Source organism: Loxodonta africana, chromosome 4 (genome assembly GCF_030014295.1).
Source record: "Loxodonta africana isolate mLoxAfr1 chromosome 4, mLoxAfr1.hap2, whole genome shotgun sequence".
NCBI classification, from domain to species: Eukaryota; Metazoa; Chordata; class Mammalia; order Proboscidea; family Elephantidae; genus Loxodonta; species Loxodonta africana.
Genome location: NC_087345.1, coordinates 86001693 through 86022878, shown reverse-complemented (window position 1 = coordinate 86022878; position 21186 = coordinate 86001693). Strand labels below are relative to the sequence as shown.

Here is a 21186-nt window from a genome sequence, read left to right as displayed (position 1 = left end):
ATCATTTCACAATCAGTTAGAACTAGGACTGATTCTGCGTACTTAATCTCTTTCTCTAGAAACTTCTTTTCTAAAACCCTTTTCTGATGTTATTTATTTTGCAAGTAATGGCTTTGTTATTACCTATTAGAAGCATCTTTGAATTTCTGTGGTTTAAAGTTTCATCCAAGATACTGAGAAATAACTCCTGTAGTACTACAGAACAAGAAGAAAACAGATTTTAGGTTAGTTCAGTTATATCTTCTGTCAAAATCAACTTTTGCTCATTTTCTTTATGTATGATGTACTTATTCTGTATTCTTTTTCATTTGAAACAACTAAACAAATCTAAATATCGAACGTGATCTTTTAAAAACAGTTATTTTCTGATCATACATTTCTAGTCTTTGGGTCTCTTGCTAATGTCAATTAGTACTTCTCTCATTAGGATAAAAAAATTCATTATGGAAACTTCATTATTGTAAGGAATATTAATTTCCATTCAGTAATAAGAGAAAATTGGTGACATAGTGACTAAGTGTTACGGCTGCTAACCAAAAAGTCGACAGTTCAAATCCACCAGGTGCTCCTTAGAAACTCTGTGGGGCACTTCTACTCTGTCCCATAGGGTCTCTGTGAGTTGGAATCAACTCGATGGGAACTTTTTTTTTTAATAATAAAGAATCCAAGACTTTATTAAATACAAAAGGATATGTGCCAGTCATTTTTTAAATAAGAACTATTGAGAATATCTGTTCACGAGCCTGTTCTAAATGACAAATGTAGATGTTGCTTTAGTTATGTCTTTTGAGACTTTAATAATGATTTACACAAATATTTTCCTTGTTTCTAATTCTGAATTTAATTGGCTTTATCTTATGATAACATGTACTCAGTATACAATGGCTTCTGTAGTAATTACTTTGTATACAAAACAACAGAATGCTGAAAATACTTACATTCCATGAACTCCCCAAGTGTACTGTTTGCCGATATATTATGAAAGTGTCCTTTTGTATTGTTAACCTAAAATGAAATATGAATGATTGTGGCAATAAAATATCTGTTTCTTTCTAACCCATTATTTTCCTTTGCTTCCTCCCTAACAATGGAGACCTTGCTCACAGCATCCAGGAACATTTATCAACCAATGGTGGATTTCTCCTCCATTCTGCTCAATCAGCACACAGGTGGCACTTTCAAAGATATTTTTCTTTGAAAATATAAATAAATAAAATTGTATAATGTCTGAGTTCACCCTAGTTTAACCTTGAAATATAAGTTATTTATCTATAAACAAAATAACAGATTTATTTTCACTAAAATTTCTGATTCTCTGTTTAAGACGAATGATTTTGTCCTTACATGACCATAGATTTTTATTTGCTCTTTAATAAAGGGAGGATATTCACTTTGGTATAAGGCCCTGGGGATACTTGTGGGAAAGATGCTAATTGACTATCTTCATCAGGAACTTTAAAAACAAAATAAGAGAGTTAATTAAGTGTGTCTGTATGGGATCTATCAGGAAATCTGAAATGTTGATGTAAAAATGTAGTCTAATTTCTATAGTGAGAATTAAAAAGTCATATAAACAACTTGAGGCTTTTCAAAGTTTCTAGACTTAGACTACTCCAAAGAGAAGAAAGCTGGACCTCTCTCATTCTCCATTTTAAAAGGATAATCAAAACAGAAACGTTGGCTTCGCCTGATGACAGCATTGTATATAACCTCTAATTCACTGACTATTGACCACTTGGCTCATAATACATGTCCATCAAGGTCAAATATATGTATTTTTTAGCCTCCTCAAACATCCTCTTGTTGAAGTATTTATATAAACAAATAAATTTCAAATTTATTAAGATGTTGTGTTGAAACATTTACTATATGCTTATATGTCAGCCAAAGTCCCTGGGTCATGCAAAAGGTTTTTACTAACTGTAGGTTGTCAGTTCAAACCCACTCCCAGAGTGCCACAGAATAAAAGTCTGGTGACCTACTTCCTTAAAGATTACAGTCAAGAAAACCCTGTGGAGCACAGCTGTACTCTGTAAGACAAGGGGTCTCCATGAACTGGACTTGACTCCACAGCAATTGGTTCTTTTTTTTTGATGGCAGCTGGGGGTGGGTGTTGGGAAGGCGTAACTGACTTTTTGGAAGGTATTTAATTGTAGAAATGAATTTAAATAAAATATCCTTACTGCATGAAAAGCATCTAGACATTTGTCCACACTTCCTCTAATCCATGGAAACAATGTCTTCTTGCGTACAATATTGTGAAAAATACAGGAAATAAGAAAACCAAATCCTTGATAAAAACCAAAACCAAATCTGTTGCCATCGAGTTGATTCTGACCCATAGCAACCCTCTATATGAAATCCTTCATACTTATGGCTTATTAAGAAAACTGTAGTTGAAATGTGTAAAAGATGTTATGAAAACAACAACACAACTTGAATTAGTAAAAGAATATCGAGAGATTTTCTACAGAGAAGGATGTCAGTAATTCATTAAAATAAACATGTAAAGTAAGAGATTCTCTTTGGGAAAGATTAATTATATTTTATAAAATGTCTAAAATTCAATACTGAACTAATAGGAAAAATATTTCACTAATACATGGTATAAACAGTCTACAATATTTCCTAAAAATATTTCACTTTTTATATATTGATATATCTTCTTCACATGAGCTCTGAAAAGAGCAGAGAAGGCATACTTATTGTATTTGATAAGAGCAGCAAAAATGTTTTGATTGATACGAAATGAGAAAATTTTTAGGGAATATAGATATATTAAACCAAAAAACCAAACCCATCGCCATCAAGTTGATTCTAACTCATAGCGACCCTATAGGACAGAGAAGAACTGCCCCACAGAGTTTCCAAGGAGCGGCTGGTGGAGTCAAACTGCCAACCATTTGGTTAGCAGACGTAGCTCTTAACCACTGCACCACCAGGGATCCCATGTAAAACAAAGGAATTGATGAAGAAATACATTGAATGATGTTGACTTTTTGAAACGTATGATACCAATCCTCCATAAGCTCTTACAAAAAGTAGAAGTAGAAGGAATACTTACTATCTCATTCTGTGGAGCCACATTAGTGGTACACACATAAATACATTACAAGAAGAGAAAACTACAGATTCATATTGTTCATTAACACAGAGACAAAAATTCTTAACAAAATACTAGTAAACCGAATTCAACAACAGATAGAAAGAATTCTATGCCATGATCAAATGAGATTTATTCCAGGTATGCAAGACTAGTTCAACAACAACAACAAAAAAAAACATTTGATATCAATTAATGTATTCCATCTACAGTCAACCATTTCAGGAGGTAGCATTTGATCGAGAACCAATGGTACTATAGGAAGACGTCCAAGCTGAACTGAATGCACTGGATGAAAACAAGGCTCCAGGAATTGACAGAATACCAATTAAGGTGTTTCAACAAACAGACGCAATGCTGTAAGTACTCTCTCATCTATTCCAAGAAATTTGGAAGGCAGCTACCCGGCCAACAAACTGGAAGAGATCCATATTTGTGCCCATTCCAAAGAAAGATGATCCAACTGAATGTGGAAATCATTGAACAATATCATTAATATCAAAAAACCATACCAAACCCAGGGACGTCCAGTCGATTCTGACTCATAGCAACTCTATAGGACAGAGTAGAACTTCCCCATAGAGTTTCCAAGGAGCACCTGGTGGATTCAAACTGCTGACCCTTTGGTTAGCAGCGGTATCACTTAACCACTGCACCACCAGGGTTTCCTCATTAATATCACTCGAGTAAAATTTTGCTGAAAATCATTCAAAAGGAGCTGGAGCAGTACATTGACAGGAAACTGCCAGAAATTCAAGCTGGATTCAGAAGGAGATGCGGAACAAAGGATGTCATTGCTCATGTCAAATGGATCCTGACTTGTAATGGATTATATTGTGTCCCCCAATAATATGTGTCAACTTGGTTAGGCCATGAGCAGTTGTCCTCCATTTTGTGATTTTCCTATGTGTTATAAATCATAATCTCTGCCTGTTGTTAAAAAGGGTTTGGGTGGGATTGTAACACCCTCATGGCCCTAATCCAAAGTAAATGGAGTTTCCCTAGAGTGTGGCCTGCACCACCTTTTATCTTACAAGAGAGAAAAGGAAAGAGAAGCAAGAAGAGAGTTGGGTACCTCATACCACCAAGAAAGCAGTGCCGGGAGCAGAACGTGCCCTTTGGACCTGAGGTTCCTACACTGAGATGCTCCCAGATCAAGGGAAGACTGATGCATCGTAAAGACCTGCCTCCAGAGCCCACAGAGAGTGGGCTTCCCCTGGAGCTGATGCCCTGATTTGGACTGGTAGCCTACTCAACTGTGAGAGAATAAACTTCTTTTTTCAAAGCCTTCCACTTGTGGTATTTCTGTTATAGCAGCACTGGATCACTAAGACATGGCTCAAAGCAGAGAATACCAGAAGAATATTTTTCTGTGTTTATTGACTATGCAAAGGCATTCAGCTTTATGGATCATAACAAATTATGGACAACTTTGCAAAGCATGGGAATTCCAGAACACTTAATTATGCTGATGAAGAACCTGTCCATAGATAAAGAGGAGGCTGTCATATAAATATAGAAAAATCATATGACCAAATTTAATACCATTCATGAAATATCTCTCAGAAAACTAACAATAAAGGGGGATTTCATTTACTGATATAGAAATCTAAAAAATAAAAACCCTACAGCTGTCATACTTAATGTTGAGAAACTTGATGCCTATCCCCAAAGAATGGGTAAAAGACAAGGATGCCTGCTCTCAGTACTATTCAACATTGTATTGGAAACTCTAGCTAGTACAACAAGAAAAGGAAATAAAGTGTATAAAGATTGGAAAGGAAGAAAAAAAAAAACTGTCTTTATTACCAGGTGGTATGATTGGCTAAGTAGAAAATAAAGATAAATAAATTAAAAATCCAACAACACAAAAACAATTCATGAACTAGAGTAAGCACAACAAGCTTGTAAGATGCAAGATGAGCATTAAGAAGTCAATGACTTTCCTACATATTAGCAGTGAAAAATTCGAATTTGAAATAAAAAAAAAATGCAGCACAAAAGTAATATTCGTATATATAATTTTAACAAAATATGCACGAGGTTTACTTTTAGTAAACTTCAAAAATTTTGGTGAAAAACTCAAAGAAAATTTCTAGCAAAATACTCATTCTTTTTTACAGGCTTTCCTGCCACAGATAAGCAAATATGTGGATTTTGTTTCTCCTCGATGACACACGTCTCTCTCTAGGTTTATAGTTAGTTATTTGCCCTGTGATTTTAGTTCTTCATGGGTTTTAGAAAAGACATTGATTTTCAGTTTGTCAAGCTTTTTATTTCATCATAAGGGTGGGAGTGCTGCTTCTTCCACCTCTACAACTTCAAGCTAAAATAGAAAGTTTTGATTATTTTTTAAATCATTCTTAGCCATTCAAGTAATATCTCCCAAGGCTACCTATTTAAAAATGTTTTTTGTTTGTTTAACTGTGGTGTATATTTCCCAGTGTTTTATGTCCCTTGGGATTTATTTTTTTCCTTTGATTTACCTTAAGGAAAAACAAATGACCATACAGACATATGCTATTGAAGCCTGTACTGGTACCGGTACTGGTACTGTTGAATCAAGCTTCTTCTCAGGAAAATCACACAAGAAATGAGAAAGGGTATTCTACAGGTAGTCTTCTCTTCATTATAGTAATTCAGAAAGAAACAAAATAACAGACTGTTTATTAAGTTTTTGGATGTATGTGATCCTATTTTTTGTGATTATGACATATTTATTTATCATTTATCAGTAATTATCAGATCATTTCTGTCTTATGGTTACATAGGCATATATGCTGGACGAAATTTAGTAAACCATACAATTAAAAGGATACATTTCACACTGTGTAATTTTTTCTCATTTAAATAATTATAATATTAAAGTGCGAAGAAGCATGTAAATCCACGGCAAAGATTTTGAAACAATCCTCGCTAAAAGTAAAGTATATTCCTAATTAGAAGATAATCAAATATAAAAAGAAGAAAAAAGAAGAATAATTCTCAGTAACTAAGTATTGGAAGGAATAACTGCAAGAAATTGAGTCCACCTAAAAATTGTACAAAGAGACTTCAAATCTTCTTCATTCTTTGTTCCCAAATTCAGAGGCCATTTTTTTTTTTTTTTAACAAGAAAACCGTCAGTCATTAGTCTACCCTAGGCATGGTTTCTGATTTGTTAAATAGTCAGAGTGATGTTTTTGTACATGATCCTGTATCTCCAATAGACAGAGATGGTCATGCTTTTAAAAAGAAAGTGCATTTTGTGTGGTGATTCATTGGCTGCATAACATACATATACACATGCCTTTAAGGGAAAACAGTGGACACACACCTGGTTGATAATTCTAATTTTTTATAAATTGTTATAGCCCAGAGAATCAAATACCTAGGCAAAGGGGAGAGTGGAATGTGTCACAAAAGGGAGTAGTGGGAGCTGTATACAACACTCTGTCTTACAGGTGTATAACCTGAGAGATTTGGCTGCCACAAAAAGTAAAGGAAGACAAAAATTAATAGGAAATAATAGGAAATCTATAAAATGATAAGCAGAAATAAAATATATGGAAAATAATTACCATCTACCAATCTCAAAAAATAAAAAAGAAAGAATGAAAAAAGGAAAATGACATAATGGAAAAAAAGAATTAAAAAAAATAAAAAGGATCAAAAAAAAATGAAAAAGCTATTTCTGAAAAATCTCAGATCCAAAAGAAAGTTTGAAAGATCATGTGGCAAGCTCAAGATTGTAAAAAAAAATGGTACTATTAAAAGAAATATAATGTCACATAGAAGGAGCAATCTCCTATAGCAATACAAAGAAATAAGGTTACAAGAAATGGTTGAAAAAATTATGGATAATACAAGAGCTCTTCATAAAAATTAAAATAGAGTTATAAGTCAAATTAATAAAAATCAATAAATCTAAGCCTGAGGCAAAACAAAGCTATGTTTAGGAGGGCAAACAAGAAAAATTCTCTCAAAAGTCAGAAGACTGGTTTTCAAAATGACAAAAGAGAATTTGATAAAAAATGTGGATGATTTTTGCTGAAGAAAAAATAAGCTGTAGAAAGGGAGAGAAACATGTATAAATACTGGAGGAATATTTTTAAGTAAAATATAATTACAAATACAGATATAAAATTAGATATATAGATGATATATACAGAGATATAGATGCATGTATACATAGAATATCACCTGCTAAACATTGATAACGGTGTGTAATTGTTATTGAACACAACAGTTATGGAAAGGTAGATTTAGTTGAAAAGATAATTAAAACAAGGTACCTGTACCTCCATTGAAAAATTAACTAATTGCCTTATAAAGAGAGAACATGCTTGTTGTTTATATTAACAATAAACCTAAAATTGCCAAGAACACTTAAGACAATGTATATTAAAACTATGATAAAACAAATATTAAATTATTAAGGTGCCATAATTCAAGAGTTGGCTTTTATTCATTTAAAAATGTAACTGAGCAGCACTCTCCACCAGATAGTTCACAAGGCTTTGAGAACAGTGTGTTGAACATATTAAATCTTCTACTTTCACTGAGTTTACAGTTCATGCGTGAAAGAGATAATTAACCATTAAATTAATATATGTTATAGAGAAAAATATCATAAAAGAAGAATTATAGAGATGTTATTTTAAGAAATTAAATTTAAAACATGACATATATGGTTCACTAGTCAGAATGTGGAAACCCTGGTGGCCTAGTGGTTAAGTGCTACGGCTGCTAACCAATAGGTCAGCAGTTTGAATCCCCCAGGTGCTCCTTGGGAACTCTACGGGGCAGTTCTGATCTGTGCAATAGGGTCTCTATGAGTTGGAATCAACTCGACGGCAATGGGTTTGGTTTTGTTTTTTTTTAGTCAGAAAGTCTAACTTTTAATAAAAAATGTCTATTTGAAGTGATGTAAAGACACATGAACTCACACATACTGGATAAAAAGTGATGGTTTAAGAAAGAGTGACACTGCAAGAAAGCCTATAAATACATTAATAATTATACAGAGGATGGTGCTTGGATTACTAAGGAAGAAATTACAGAAGGAATGTGTAAAGGCACTCTAGTATGGCACGTTGCAACATGCAAAACCATCTTATATGAGTTAAAACATACTTTTTAAAATCTCATACACAGATTTTATTTGTGTCCACCAGAAATATAAAAAGTCAATCTTCACTGCCACACAGAATGGCTTTTCAACTATTTCAGGATAACTGTTCTTCAAGTTTTTCTAGATTAAACGATACACTTACATCACACCCCAAAAATGCACTAGTCCCCAGTGGTTACTTCCATAGTATTTGGATTTTAAACCTACATACAAAGCTAAAACCTAGCATTTACTTGCTGTGTGGCACTGGTATAAAACTACTGGTATTGAGTTTTTTTGTTTTTTTTTTATTGAGTAGATTCTGACTCTTAGTGACCCTGTTGGACAGCATACAAGTGTCCTAGAAGGTTTCCAAGGCTGTAATCTTTATGGAAGCCAACAGCTGACTGCCACATCTTTCTTCAGTGGAGCAGCTAGTTTTTGGTATAATCAATGTAGACTGTTTAAATTAGGTTGTGATATAAAACGAAAAAAAAAAAAAAACCTTTTTTTGATTTACAGAAACACAGAGATTTGGAAGTTTTTTTTTTTTAAAGTATCTTCCTTAAGTCCAAACATGAATACTTCTATTTAGTTTATTATTATGCCCCTGGAAATACCACAGGTTACAGAAAAATATTAGCATTATGTGGTATAAGAAAGAAATATTTCCTGGAGATTTATAAAATCAAGTCAAGGAAAGCATAGAGCTCATAAATGAAGTACACCTTGGCATGTGTATGCTAGAAAAATATGGAGGTTTTTGATTTCTAAAATAAATTCATAGGGGAATGTTTTGAAGATGAACAAAATAAGAAAATTAAGCTGAAAAATGAAATGACTCTATAAATGTATAAGAGAAAGTCATGGACACAGCTTATACAACTAAAAGGATAAAAGGACAGTAGTACATTGAATGACTATCCTTGGAAACCGTGGAGCAGTTCTACTCTGTCCTATAGGGTCGCCATGAGTCAGAATCAACTCGGCAGCAATGGGTTTGTGGTTCTATCACCATCAGCATATAAATATAAAGGGATATGTTTAAAGGAATATAAAAATGAAATAAGGGAATATGTTTAAATTGCAATATAGGCTACAGTTTAAGATTCAGTAGTATCTTTTTATAAAAACCAAAGTTACTGTTTTAAGTTAATAAAGTTACATTTTTGAGTTATATCTTTCAGTGCTTGTTTCACTTGTTTGTTTCTTAGGATGTGTATGAAAGGATTTAAAACAGGTGTTTAAGTGAAAGATTGACTACTGCTGCCCCCTTGTTTAAAGCGACCCTCTCCTCTGCAGAAGGTAACATATACGTAAAAATGTAGCTGCCATGAGAGGTAGAGACAACAATTATGTGGGAGGAACAGGTGGAAAAAGCCCTCTTCCTCTGCTGGGCAGAAGGGATCTTCAGGATTGTTCTCAGAATGTATGCATAGGAGAGTATCACCAGTGCCAGTGTAATCAGCAGTGTGACCATAGCTGAAATAAAACCCAACATTTCGAAGACCCCTGTGACTGTGCAGAAGAGTTTCAGGACAGAAGCACAGTCACAGTAAAAGTGGTCAATAATATTGGCATCACAGAAACCCAATTTCAGACCCATGATAAGCCCAGGAAAGATTGTTAACAACCCAGCCACCTGGGACATAATGACCAGCTTGGTGCAGACTCTGCTGCTCATAACGGTTGTATAATGTAGGGGTTTGCAGATGGCCACATAGCAGTCATAGGACATGGAAGCCAGCAGAAAAAACTCTGATGCACCCAAGAAGATGGCAAAAAATATTTGTACAGCACAAGCATCATAGTATATCGTTTTATCCATAGTCAGTATGCTGACCAGGTATCTGGGGATGCACACAGATGTCAATGACATTTCTAAGAATGAAAAATTCCAGAGAAAGAAATACATGGGTGTCTTGTGGTGGGGATCCAATAGAGTGAGCAGGATAATGGTCAGATTTCCAGTAACACTCAATACGTATGTTAGAAAAAGAAAAAGGAAAATTACTGTTTGCCAGTTAGGGTCATCAGTCAATCCTACTAGAATGAATGTTGTTATTATTGTGTGGTTTCTCATGGCTAAATTCCTTCTGAATTTCATCAGATCTGGTGATAGAATAATTAATTATAAGTTAAGAAAAGCATTGTTGCTTATAGATTTAAAAGTGATAGTGGGTAAGTGCTACGGCGCTAACCAAAGGGTCGGCAGTTTGAATCTTCCAGGCACTCCTTGGAAGCTCTGTGGGGCAGTTCTACTCTGTCCTATAGGGCCGCTATGAGTCAGAATTGACTCGAGGGCACTGGGTTTTGGGTTGGATGAAGAAACAAGTAAATCAATATACATATGCTTTTTTGGTCCTATGATGTTGAACATTTTAAAGAGCAGTTAGAATCCCAACCTTGATCCTACTAATAACAACTCCTTCTCTGGGCACCCATTTTCTAAACTTCCTTTTCAGATACCTCTTTTTTAATTTGGAAAAGAATGGCTTTGTTATTTCCTACTGTAAGCATTTGTAAATTTTCTGGTTTAAAGTTTTGTTCGAGAAAGTGAGAAATAACTCTTGCAATCTTAATCCACAAGAAAACATTTTTAAATTTAGTTCAATTATAGCTATTGTTAAAATAATCTTTTGCTCAGTCTCTTTCAGAGTGATTTGTCTATTTTATATCCTTTCACATTTAAAACAGCTATTCAGGCCTGAATTTTTGTAATTGATCTTTTAAAAATGGTGATTTTCTGATGATATATGTGTAGTTAGTCTTTGGAATGCTTACTACTGCCAATTAGAATGTATTTAATTAGAAAGAACTTTCATAAATTTTAGTATAATGTGAATCTTGAAAATCAAGTTGAAATTTGGAATTATTTTACTCAATTGTTCAGTTAACTTTAACTTAATAAATGACTTTATCAATGTAGGAAATACTAAATTCTGTTCAGTAAACATGAAGTACCCAAGTCCTTATTAAGTACAAAGCAATATGTCCTAGTCAAATTTATGATGAAAACTATTGAGAAAGTTTGTTTCTGGTGCTATTCTACAAATGCAGACACCCTTTCAAATATGTACGTTGAACTTTTATCATGATTTACACAAGTATTTTAATTGTTACTAATTCTGAATTCAATTGACTCACTTTTGGTTGCATATTTAGAATATAATATCTTTTGTGGTAATTACTTTGGACACAAAACAACAGAATACTGAAAAGATATTACATGAATTCCACAAAGATATTTCTTGTAAATATTTTTCTTCTGTATCAGTAACCTAAAAGGTAATCAGAATTTTTTTTTTGTGGTAAAATATTGTTTTCTTCCTAAATCATATTTTTCTTTGCTTCCCTTTCTCAGAGGAGATCTTTTTCACATTAAAATCCAAGAACATTTAATAAGTAACGCAAACATGGCTGTATCTCTCTGTCTTATTCGTCAGCACATAGGAGTCATTTTCAAAGACATTTTTGTGATTTCCCTATAATTAAAAATGTATAATGTCTGGATTTACCCTAACTAGTCTGGAAATCTAAGTTATTTGTGCAGAATCAAAACAGTAGGGTTTTGTTTTTTTGCTTTTCTTCCACTAGTTTCTAATTCTCTCTGAAACAGAAATGGTTTCGTCTCCACATCACCATAGAATTGTCTTTGCTCTTTTATAACAAAAAGAATATTTATATAAAACTGATAGAGCCCTGGGGTTTCTTTTGGAGAAAATACTAATTGACTATCTTCATTATGAACTCTAAAAGAAAAACAAAAAAACAAAGTTAATTAAGAGTCTAGTTATGGGATCTATTGAGAAATCTGAAATGTTGACACTAAAATGGAGTCTAGTTTCTGTACCAGGTATTAAAGAATTGTATAAACAACTTGAGGTTTTTCAAAGCAACTAAGCTGAGACTGCTTCAATGAGCAGAAACCTGGAGAGCTCTTGTCCTAAATTTCAAAAGGAGACTCCAGACATTAATAGTACCTCTACCTAAAAACCAAAATTGTCTATAATCTGTAATTCACCACATATTGACCAGCTGGCTCATAAAAAATGTACTTTTGGGTTAATTATACTTATTTATTACCATCCACATATACTTTCTGAGTTTTAAATATTAATTACATGCTAATATGGCAGCCAAGAAAAAGGCATAACTGACTTTTTGGAAAGTACCTAATTATAGAAATGAAATTAAATAAAATAACCTTTACAGAAAAAATCATCTGGATATGTATCCATATGTCCTATGAACCACAGAAATGATTTCTTCTGACACAAAATTTTATGTGAAATACAGGAAAATAGAAAAAATGAATCTTTCATATTTAATCTTTATTAAAAAGCTAGTTGAAATGTGTAAAAGATTCTAAGGAAAAAAAAACAACTTGAATTTGTAACAGAAGCCTGTAGAGAGATTTTCAAAAGAGAATACTACTAGTAGTTGATTAAAATATGTATGTATAAGAGATTATGTTTGCCGAGGAATGATTATATTTTAGAAAACCTCTAGAATTAGATACTTAACTAGGAAGAAAAATGTTTCACTTTTTATGCATTAATGTATTTCTTTATGGGAATTCTGAAAACAGCAGAGAATGCATACTGGTTGGGTTTGCTAAGAGAAGAAAAAAATATTTTGAATGTTAAGGAAAAAAAGAAGTTTTAGAGAAAATAAATCCATTAGGTCACACACGACTATGGAGCAGATAAAGAACTAGATCAAATAAAGTGGCCTCTGTTCCTAGTGTTTCTGAAATGACTGAAGAAAGAAGGGTGGTCAGTTCAGAAGAAATGAAACAGAGGAAAATCTTATTTTTAAAGACAACGGATTATTGTACCAGCAATGAGGACTGGAGAGACTAAAATTCCAGAAAGAAGAGAAGCTTCCTGAAGGGACACCAATATCTTTAGGTGCTTTTTAGTGGGGTCATTTGCTCTATCTGATTGGTCAGAGCTTCAATTCAACTCAATTCCAGTCTTAATAACTGATCAGCCTTACGTCTATTTGCATATAAGGAAAATGATCACTTAACATAAGCATATAAGGGCTTTTAAAAACAATGTCTGGCATTTACTTCAAATAGATAAACTTGCCAATATAAATCGTTATAAAACTAACAGAAAATATTAATAAAACCACAGGTGATCTATACATCAGATTTAGTTAACAACTATCATAAATTTACTATTTATTATGTTGAAGATAATAGGAAAAATAAAAAAAATATAGATTAAGATATGTAGAGTGCAACTGATATTTGAAATTTCTATAAAGGAATGAATGGGCATAATAGAATTAAACACTACAATATCTCAATATTTAAGAATACAATAAATCATTTTAAGGCAATAGAAGACTGGATATGTAACTGGAAGACAGGTAAGTAATAAATAGCCAAAATAAGTCCAGACAGAAAAAAAAAAAAAAGTGAAGCATAAAATACATACGGTAAACAAATGTTCTAATGTACATGTCAACTGACATCCCAGAAGAGAGGAAACCAAATATAGATAGAAGCATTATTCAAAGCAACAATTGCAAAGAATTTTCCAAAAATGCTAAAGATATCAATCCAGAGGCTCAAGACTCTCAGTAAAACTGAAGAGATAGAAGTACTGTGAAAACCGTGTTCAATGATCTCTTCATTTAAGACTACTGAAATTGAACAGTAACAAAATCACTATGTGTTCAAAATCCTCAGTAGGAGTTTTTGTATATCTCTAGCCAGTAACTAAACATATTTAGCTGAAATCTGGGCCAGTGTCAGACTGAAAATGGAAAAAATAATGGAAGGATGATGTATACATGCCCTACATGGTAATCACATGTGCTATTCACTAATATTTCTGTCCTTGTATGAATTAGGGTTCAATAAAGGGAAACAGAAATACTGCCATGGTGGATTTCATACAGGAAATTTGTTATCCAGATTGGAAATTGTCAAGTAGAAAAATAAGACGCACTGAGGTAACCCAGAGATATTATTACCTCACAGATGAGGGTTTTTTTAAATAAATAAGATGCAATGTATGTCATAAAAGATTTTAATGGTTCTATCTTGTATGCCTACTCTGGGGGAAGAGGTAGATTTCCAGAAGGCAGGAAACTAAAGTAGGTACTGTATGGAGCTGGTGCTCTTAGTTTTGGGGATATGATTCTGTATGGATACTTTTGTGTCCTGGATACTCAGAGGAGAGACTCCACAGAGTTAGTGCTCATAACCCTGAAGAAGCAGCATTGCCTGTTGCTGCTTACATTTCAGAGGGCCATGATGTGACTAGTTCTGGAAATGGTGAAATAAGCTGAACCTTCCGTAAAGTGTAACTGCCAGTGTTGGGCTGTCAGGCAGACATAGGACAAAAAAGGGGAAAACAATTCCTTCTTTTCTTTTGCTTTCTAATTTTGCTAGAGTGTCTCCAATATCATTGCCTATCATGAATCTGTATGGCTAAGGGGACTCTTAGTGTAATCTGCAGAGTCTGATCCTCAACATCACCTAAAACACACACACACACACACACACACGCACACAACTATTTGACATTGACTCTATTCTGACTCATAATGACTCTGTACAACATATGGTTTGCAAGGAGCAGCTGGAGGATTCAAACTACTGACCTTTGGGTTAGCAGCCAAGGTTTTAACTACTGTACCACTATGGCCTGAATATCCCAGAGCTATGTTTATAAAGGGTAGTTTTGGAGCTGAAAGATAATTGGTAAACAATTAGCATATTGTTTTTTCTGACTTTGCTATGATTTTATTTCCTAATCTTCCTGATTATAGGACTACATAATTGCCTACTTTGAGACATAAAATATTAGCAGAAATTTTGGGTAAGTTACAAATGGAAATATATAGTAGTCTGCACATTATTCTTCACCTGAAGCCCTGGTGGATCAGTGGTTAAGAGCTATGGCTGCTAACCAAAAGGTCGGCAGTTTGAAACCATCAGACTCTCCTTAGAAACACTGTCAGCAGTTCTACTCTGTCCTATAGAGTCACTATGGGTCAGGTTCAGCTCTAAGGCAACAGGATTGGTTTGTATTCTTCACCTGATGCTTATTCTGCCAGTTACTGATGACATTTTAAAAAAATTATATTTACTTGGGTCATGGAAGTGGCAAGATGTGAAGGAGATTTTTGATCCTTCATTTCACAAGTGTTCAGAATAACAAACAAATTTGTTTCAGGCTACTGAAATTTTGATGCTGTTTGTTAATGAAGCACATAATAACCCATCCTCAGTAACATATCAATGATGGCCTTTTGAGCTATAACAGAAAATAACACAGTAGTAAATCTCCACGTTTTCTTTGCACTGTTACCCACTAGATTTTTCCAATTATATTTTACAAGAAATGTTGGTGGGGTTGACCTTTATAATTTAAACATCATTTTTCAAGATTAAAAATAGATTTTCACTTAATTACAAGAGGAATGTTACAAAAAAAGAAAAAAGAGAGAGAGAGAGAGACTGTGACCTTCTCTCTGTTGAAGAATCTGGACTTACTTTTCAATATCTGAGAGATGGTGCTCTTCATCTGAAAGCTCAACTTGGGATGATTACACTTCCAATCTTGCTCAGGGTTTTGGCAGAATCAATTACTTTTTGGCTGTGGAATTCATGGCAGCTTGCTTCTTAGAAGTCACCAAGGGAGAGAGTAACGCTAGAGAAAGTTTTGCAGAAAGTCTTACATAAGGTAACATAATCATGAGAGTGAAAACACACCACCATCCCAATATTGAAAAACTACAATAACAGCACTGTATTTGTTAAAGGCAAGTCAAGGTTCAAAGACAAGTCCTGGAGAATACAAAAGGCACCAGTGAAAGGAGAAAAAAAAAAAAATCAGCATCCACAATAATACTATAACAGTAAGAAAAAATGAGCAGACACTTCAATAGCTGAAAATACAGCATGCCCTGAATTGTCTAGTAGGAAAAATTAGATAAATGTCATAAAAATTGCACAAACTCTGATTGCTTTCTTTTCTGGCATAAAAGAAACAATAGGTAAAGAGTGTTTTCATGAAACCAATTTCATTTGTTTTATGCTGACGCTTCAGTCTCTCTGCTTTTATTGATTCTTGATACGTTTATATAAAAACTATCCCTTATCTATAATAGGTACTCACTATATTTTTATTAATAGACAAAATGTTGAATGTCTTTTCTATCCTGTGGCTTTTTCCTCCTCTTATTTTCTGCTATTTCACCTGTTTATATGTAATCAAATAATGTCATTTTAGGTGACATTTATTTCAAGTTAAAATAAAATAATATTGGCAATATGAAGCTAAAATAATTCTAAAAACTTTACTACTTCATGAATGTTTGCATTATACACCTGTCTGAAGTATAAAACATATTTAAAAAATCAGTTTCTAAAAATATCTACTTAAACTTGTTCAATGTGACTTAAGGGTACACTCCTCGGCATCATTTCTCTCCAGGGTCATTTTAGTTTTGTTTTCCTGCAAGAATCCCCTGTGACTATCTTGAAAAAAAAGAGAAAACCAATCTATTTGTGTTGGAAACAGTATTAAAAAACCAAATTCTCACTTTGGAAAGTGAAATCAGTAAGAAAATTTTACAGCTCATCCTTCTCTCACAAGGGTTACTTAGAGTCAATTAAAATACTACATTAGGTAGGTTTTCTTAACATCAAGGATGTAGGAATTTGATAGTTTTTGTGGAAATTTTAGGAGATAAAAATCCAAAAAAATGTCCGTTGCTGGCGAGTCCATTGCAACTCATGCAGACCCTACAGAACAGAGTAGAACTGCCTCATAGGGCTTCCATCTTGCCTTGGATTACACATCTTGGGACATCCTTTGCATTTCAAGGGTTCATTTCTTTTTTTTTTTTTTTCACGCCAGTTCTTATCCATATGCCATGCCACTTGTTTCTTTCCCAGTACTATTGTTTCTTTATTCTCACTCCTGGATTAAGCCCTCTCTTCCTCATAAGCTAAAAATTTCTCCCAATTAGCAAAATATACCTTCCACCTCTGTTTGTCTGTTTTGCCAGAACGATTGCTCTGAGCCTAATAACAAGGATCCTACATTTCTCTACTTTATCCATCTATCATCTATCTGTCGGTCTATCATCTATCAGTCTATCATCTACCTATCATCTATCTATCTCTCTCTCTCTAACGATCTATCTATCATCTATCTAATCTATCTATCATCTATCAATCAATTTATTTTAAGAGCCCTGTACTCCATGAAATCTTGTCTTTCATTCTTAATGACTGCTCTTCAGTCCGTTGCAAACCTAGGACAGGGGTCCATTTTGCTTCTGCCCTTTCATTTCCAGGGCCTCAAGCTTTATTCCTAAACAGCAAATTAGTACCAAAGAAACTGTGACTCAGTGAAGAGCTTGAACACACTCCCTGAGTTTCAGACTTTCACTTAATGTGGATGGATTGCTTGCTTGACTGTCCACAGAGCTTTTACCACTAAATGGGGCACTCAGATTCTCACCATGTCACCCCCTCATCTCTGGATCACAAACTGCAGAATCCCTTGGATACTTGGCTTCTGCTCTGGACATAAAACCTACCAGCAACTGGGCCTATGTCACCTTTCTGTCTGGGTCTCTCCCTTTTCAGGAATAGTTTTTCTGTTGGACTCATTCCCACCATACACCCCATCTCGCTGGCTATAACCAGCGTTATCTTGCCAAATTCTACCCTATACATCATATGAATGTTTTACTGTGTAAGAAAATCAAAGTTCAGAAGCAAGGTAGGAAGTCTATGAAATACTCTGAAGTAATCGTGCAACACTGATTGACAGAGTAAATCCACAGAGCACTGGGGTTTGATCAGGCAAACTGCTACCAGAAGGGATTATAAAAATTGTAAGTATATATCTATTTTTTGCCTCATTTTTTTTACTTTTTCCCATTTTCTATCCAATTTATAACTAAGTCAGATCACTTAACTTTGGCTGTTAGAATCACTTCTAAAATGTGATAAGTTATTATTTAACTGAGAAAACTTACGAGTTCCTTTGTCTAGGATAACATAAATGCTAGTTTTGAATGTCCTGATTCTTCTGTTATTTATTCCCCGTAAAGGCAAGACTGACATTAAATATCTTGAAGAAAATTGTGAAAAACAGTTACTTAAAAAAAAAAAATTTTTTTTTCATTTTCATAAAAGCATTAGAACATGGGGTTTTGGTAGGATATTTTAATAACAATAAAAATAATATTTTAAATTTTATAATTTTCCACCTAACGTTCAAACACATATGATCAAATTTTTAAGAGAATGTAAATCACCCATGATAATTATAGTTATCATTCTTATACATGTGTGTTTAGTAGACCTACTGTGTCCCCGTGAGGTTCAAACTGTTAATGCACTACTAACTTAAATGTTGGAAGTTCGAGTCCATTCAGAGGTTCTTTGGAAGAAGGGGCTGGAGATCTACTTTTGGAAAAATTAACCATTGAAAACCCTAAGGAACACAGTTCTATTTTAATGGGGTCACCAAGAATCAGAGTTGACTAGATAGTTTATTTATTAGACTCATGTAGTGACTCACTAAAGAAGACAACAGATTTTTGTTGTTGTTCTGGTTCAAATATATATTCAGATTTCAGTACAATTTTTGAGTGGCTGATCTATTGTCCCATTATAGGTCTTACATGTTTTTCAACTAACAGATGTGATAAAAAGGTAACCCTGAACTCTTTATTGTTCCTTTTTTTTTTTTTTTTTTCATTTATAGATCTGGCAGAAGTCAGAGATAAGAAATGAAAAATCGATCATCTGTGAAAGAGTTCATTCTCTTGGGATTAACAGATGACTCAGAGCTAAACATTTTTATTTTTCATGTATATACTGAGTATAACTGGAAACCTGACACTTATCACCCTTACTCTCATAGATTCTCACCTCAAAACTCCCATGTATTTCTTTCTTAAGAATTTCTCTCTCTTGGAAATCTCATTCACAGCAGTTTGTATTCCTAGATTTCTGGTCAGCATTATAACTGGAGACAAGACCATTTCTTATAATTCTTGCATGGCCCAGGTGTTTTTCTTCATACTGTTTGGTTCAACAGAATTTTTCCTTTTGACGGTTATGTCATATGATAGTTATGTGGCCATCTGTAAGCCATTGCATTATACAACAATAATGAACAGCAGAATATGCCTCCAGTTTGTAATTAGCTCTTGGCTGGCTGGATTTCTTATTAACTTTCTACCTGTGATCATGGGGCTTCAACTGGATTTCTGTGACTCCAACATCATTGACCACTTCACCTGTGACTATTCTCCTATGTTGCTGATTGCCTGCACAGACACCGCATTCCTACAGCTCATGGGATTTGTCATAGCAGTATTTACTCTCATAGTAACCCTATCACTAGTGATTCTGTCCTATGCATTCATCCTTAGAACAATTCTGAAAATCCCCTCTGCTGAGAAAAGGAAAAAGGCTTTTTCCACTTGTTCCTCACACATGTTTGTTGTCTCCATTTCTTATGGAAGTTGCATTTTCATGTATGTTAAAACCTCAGCAGAGGAAGGTCTGGCTTTTACCAAGGGCATAGCAGTACTCAATACCTCTGTTGTCCCAATATTAAATCCTTTCCTTTACTCCCTAAGGAACCAACAGGTAAAACAGGCCTTTAAGAACTTAGTCCAAAGATGCTTCTCAAATAAATTTCAGTCACAAAGAAATTTAAAGCCTGAAATTTAAACTGAACTTTATGTCTAATATAGTAGCATTGTTTTATATTCCATCCACTACTGCATTCAACTTCTGGTTCTTTCAGGTTTTGTTCTCCATTTACCCAATTTTGGTCTCTCTCACTAGTTCAACTATCATTTTCAATTTACAGTCCTTGAAAAGTTTCTGAGCATTGATGAGTTTTGGTCATATAGATAAGGATGACATTTAATAAGGATGCCAGAATTTATTTGTAAACATTCATTGAAGAACTTTTTCTCTGGACATCAATCAAAACCTAAATAAAAGGCATCATCAAGAAATTCCAAAAGAATTGTTTCTCTCAGTGCAAAGCAAAGAATACTAAAATAACCTCATCTTTGGAGAAGTTCTTCTACTTTTGGTGTATTGCTCTTTCTCTTCTTATTTTGTATTTTTTTTTTTCGTTATGAATATTAGTCTATGCTATTTGATGAATAGGTGTTATAGCTATATTGTGAATTCTGCCTTTAATATTATAAAGTATCTTGCTGAATGCTTTTTCTGGTATAAATTTCCAAGCTACTACAACTTTGGTTTTGATATTTCTATGAGGCCCTAGTACCATCACCAGGAAACACCTTTAATAAAATACATTGATTGTTGCTCCATAGTCTATTCTATTTTTTTAATTTGTTAATACTGAGTATGGAATTCATCTGAGTCTCCCTTGGAAAAGCCTGGCTTTTCTTTGGTATCCTGAATTGCTATTTCCTCTCTGATTATTCTGGCAATTCAAACCCACATGCTATCTTTCAGGTCGTTTTCAAAGTTTCTGGCACTCTGATGACAACACAAATTGTTTTCATTACTTCAGTCTTTTAAAAAAAAATACCTATTTTGGATTTTTTTTTTTTTTGTACGTTAGAGGTATGGAATTAACATTTTCGCAATCCACACTTTGACATAGAACTTTCTATAAGAGGTCTTAATAATAAATTCTATGTTTAAAAGGATAAATGTGGAATAAAACTTTATTTGGTGTTCATGCATTTACTTCTTGATCTTCTTCATTCACAAACATTACACGTGCATGCAACAGCATTTAATGAACCATCAATACACTTTTCCTTAAAAGGGCATTCAAATTTCCGGTGCTATCGTTCCCCTTTTTCTCCATTAAAAAAAAAAAAAAAGGTTCCTTCCACCAATGGCTTGCAGAAATATGGTTACATATAGTCAAAACTGGGTGAAAACTGGCAAATTCCACAATAGAGTTTGAATTTCTAGAACACCTATATGATTTTTGCA

At 33.8% G+C, this 21186-nt stretch overlaps 1 protein-coding gene and 1 pseudogene across 1 annotated transcript; one reads left to right on the top strand and one right to left on the bottom strand.

The window, feature by feature from the left end:
- Nucleotides 1-9365: 9365 nt before the first annotated feature.
- Nucleotides 9366-10834, bottom strand: LOC100676761 (olfactory receptor 6C76-like). Its single transcript, XM_010600902.3, has one exon. The coding sequence runs from the start codon at nt 10300-10302 to the stop codon at nt 9427-9429; it is 876 nt and encodes a 291-aa protein (XP_010599204.2). The 5' UTR covers nt 10303-10834; the 3' UTR covers nt 9366-9426.
- Nucleotides 10835-18974: 8140 nt separating this feature from the next.
- LOC100677043 (olfactory receptor 6C76-like) lies at nt 18975-19954 on the top strand (annotated as a pseudogene).
- Nucleotides 19955-21186: the final 1232 nt, after the last annotated feature.

Bases quoted from the DNA above. Each gene is read 5' to 3' on its own strand.
- LOC100676761 (XM_010600902.3), bottom strand. From the start codon at position 10,302: ATGAAATTCAGAAGGAATTTAGCCATGAGAAACCACACAATAATAACA.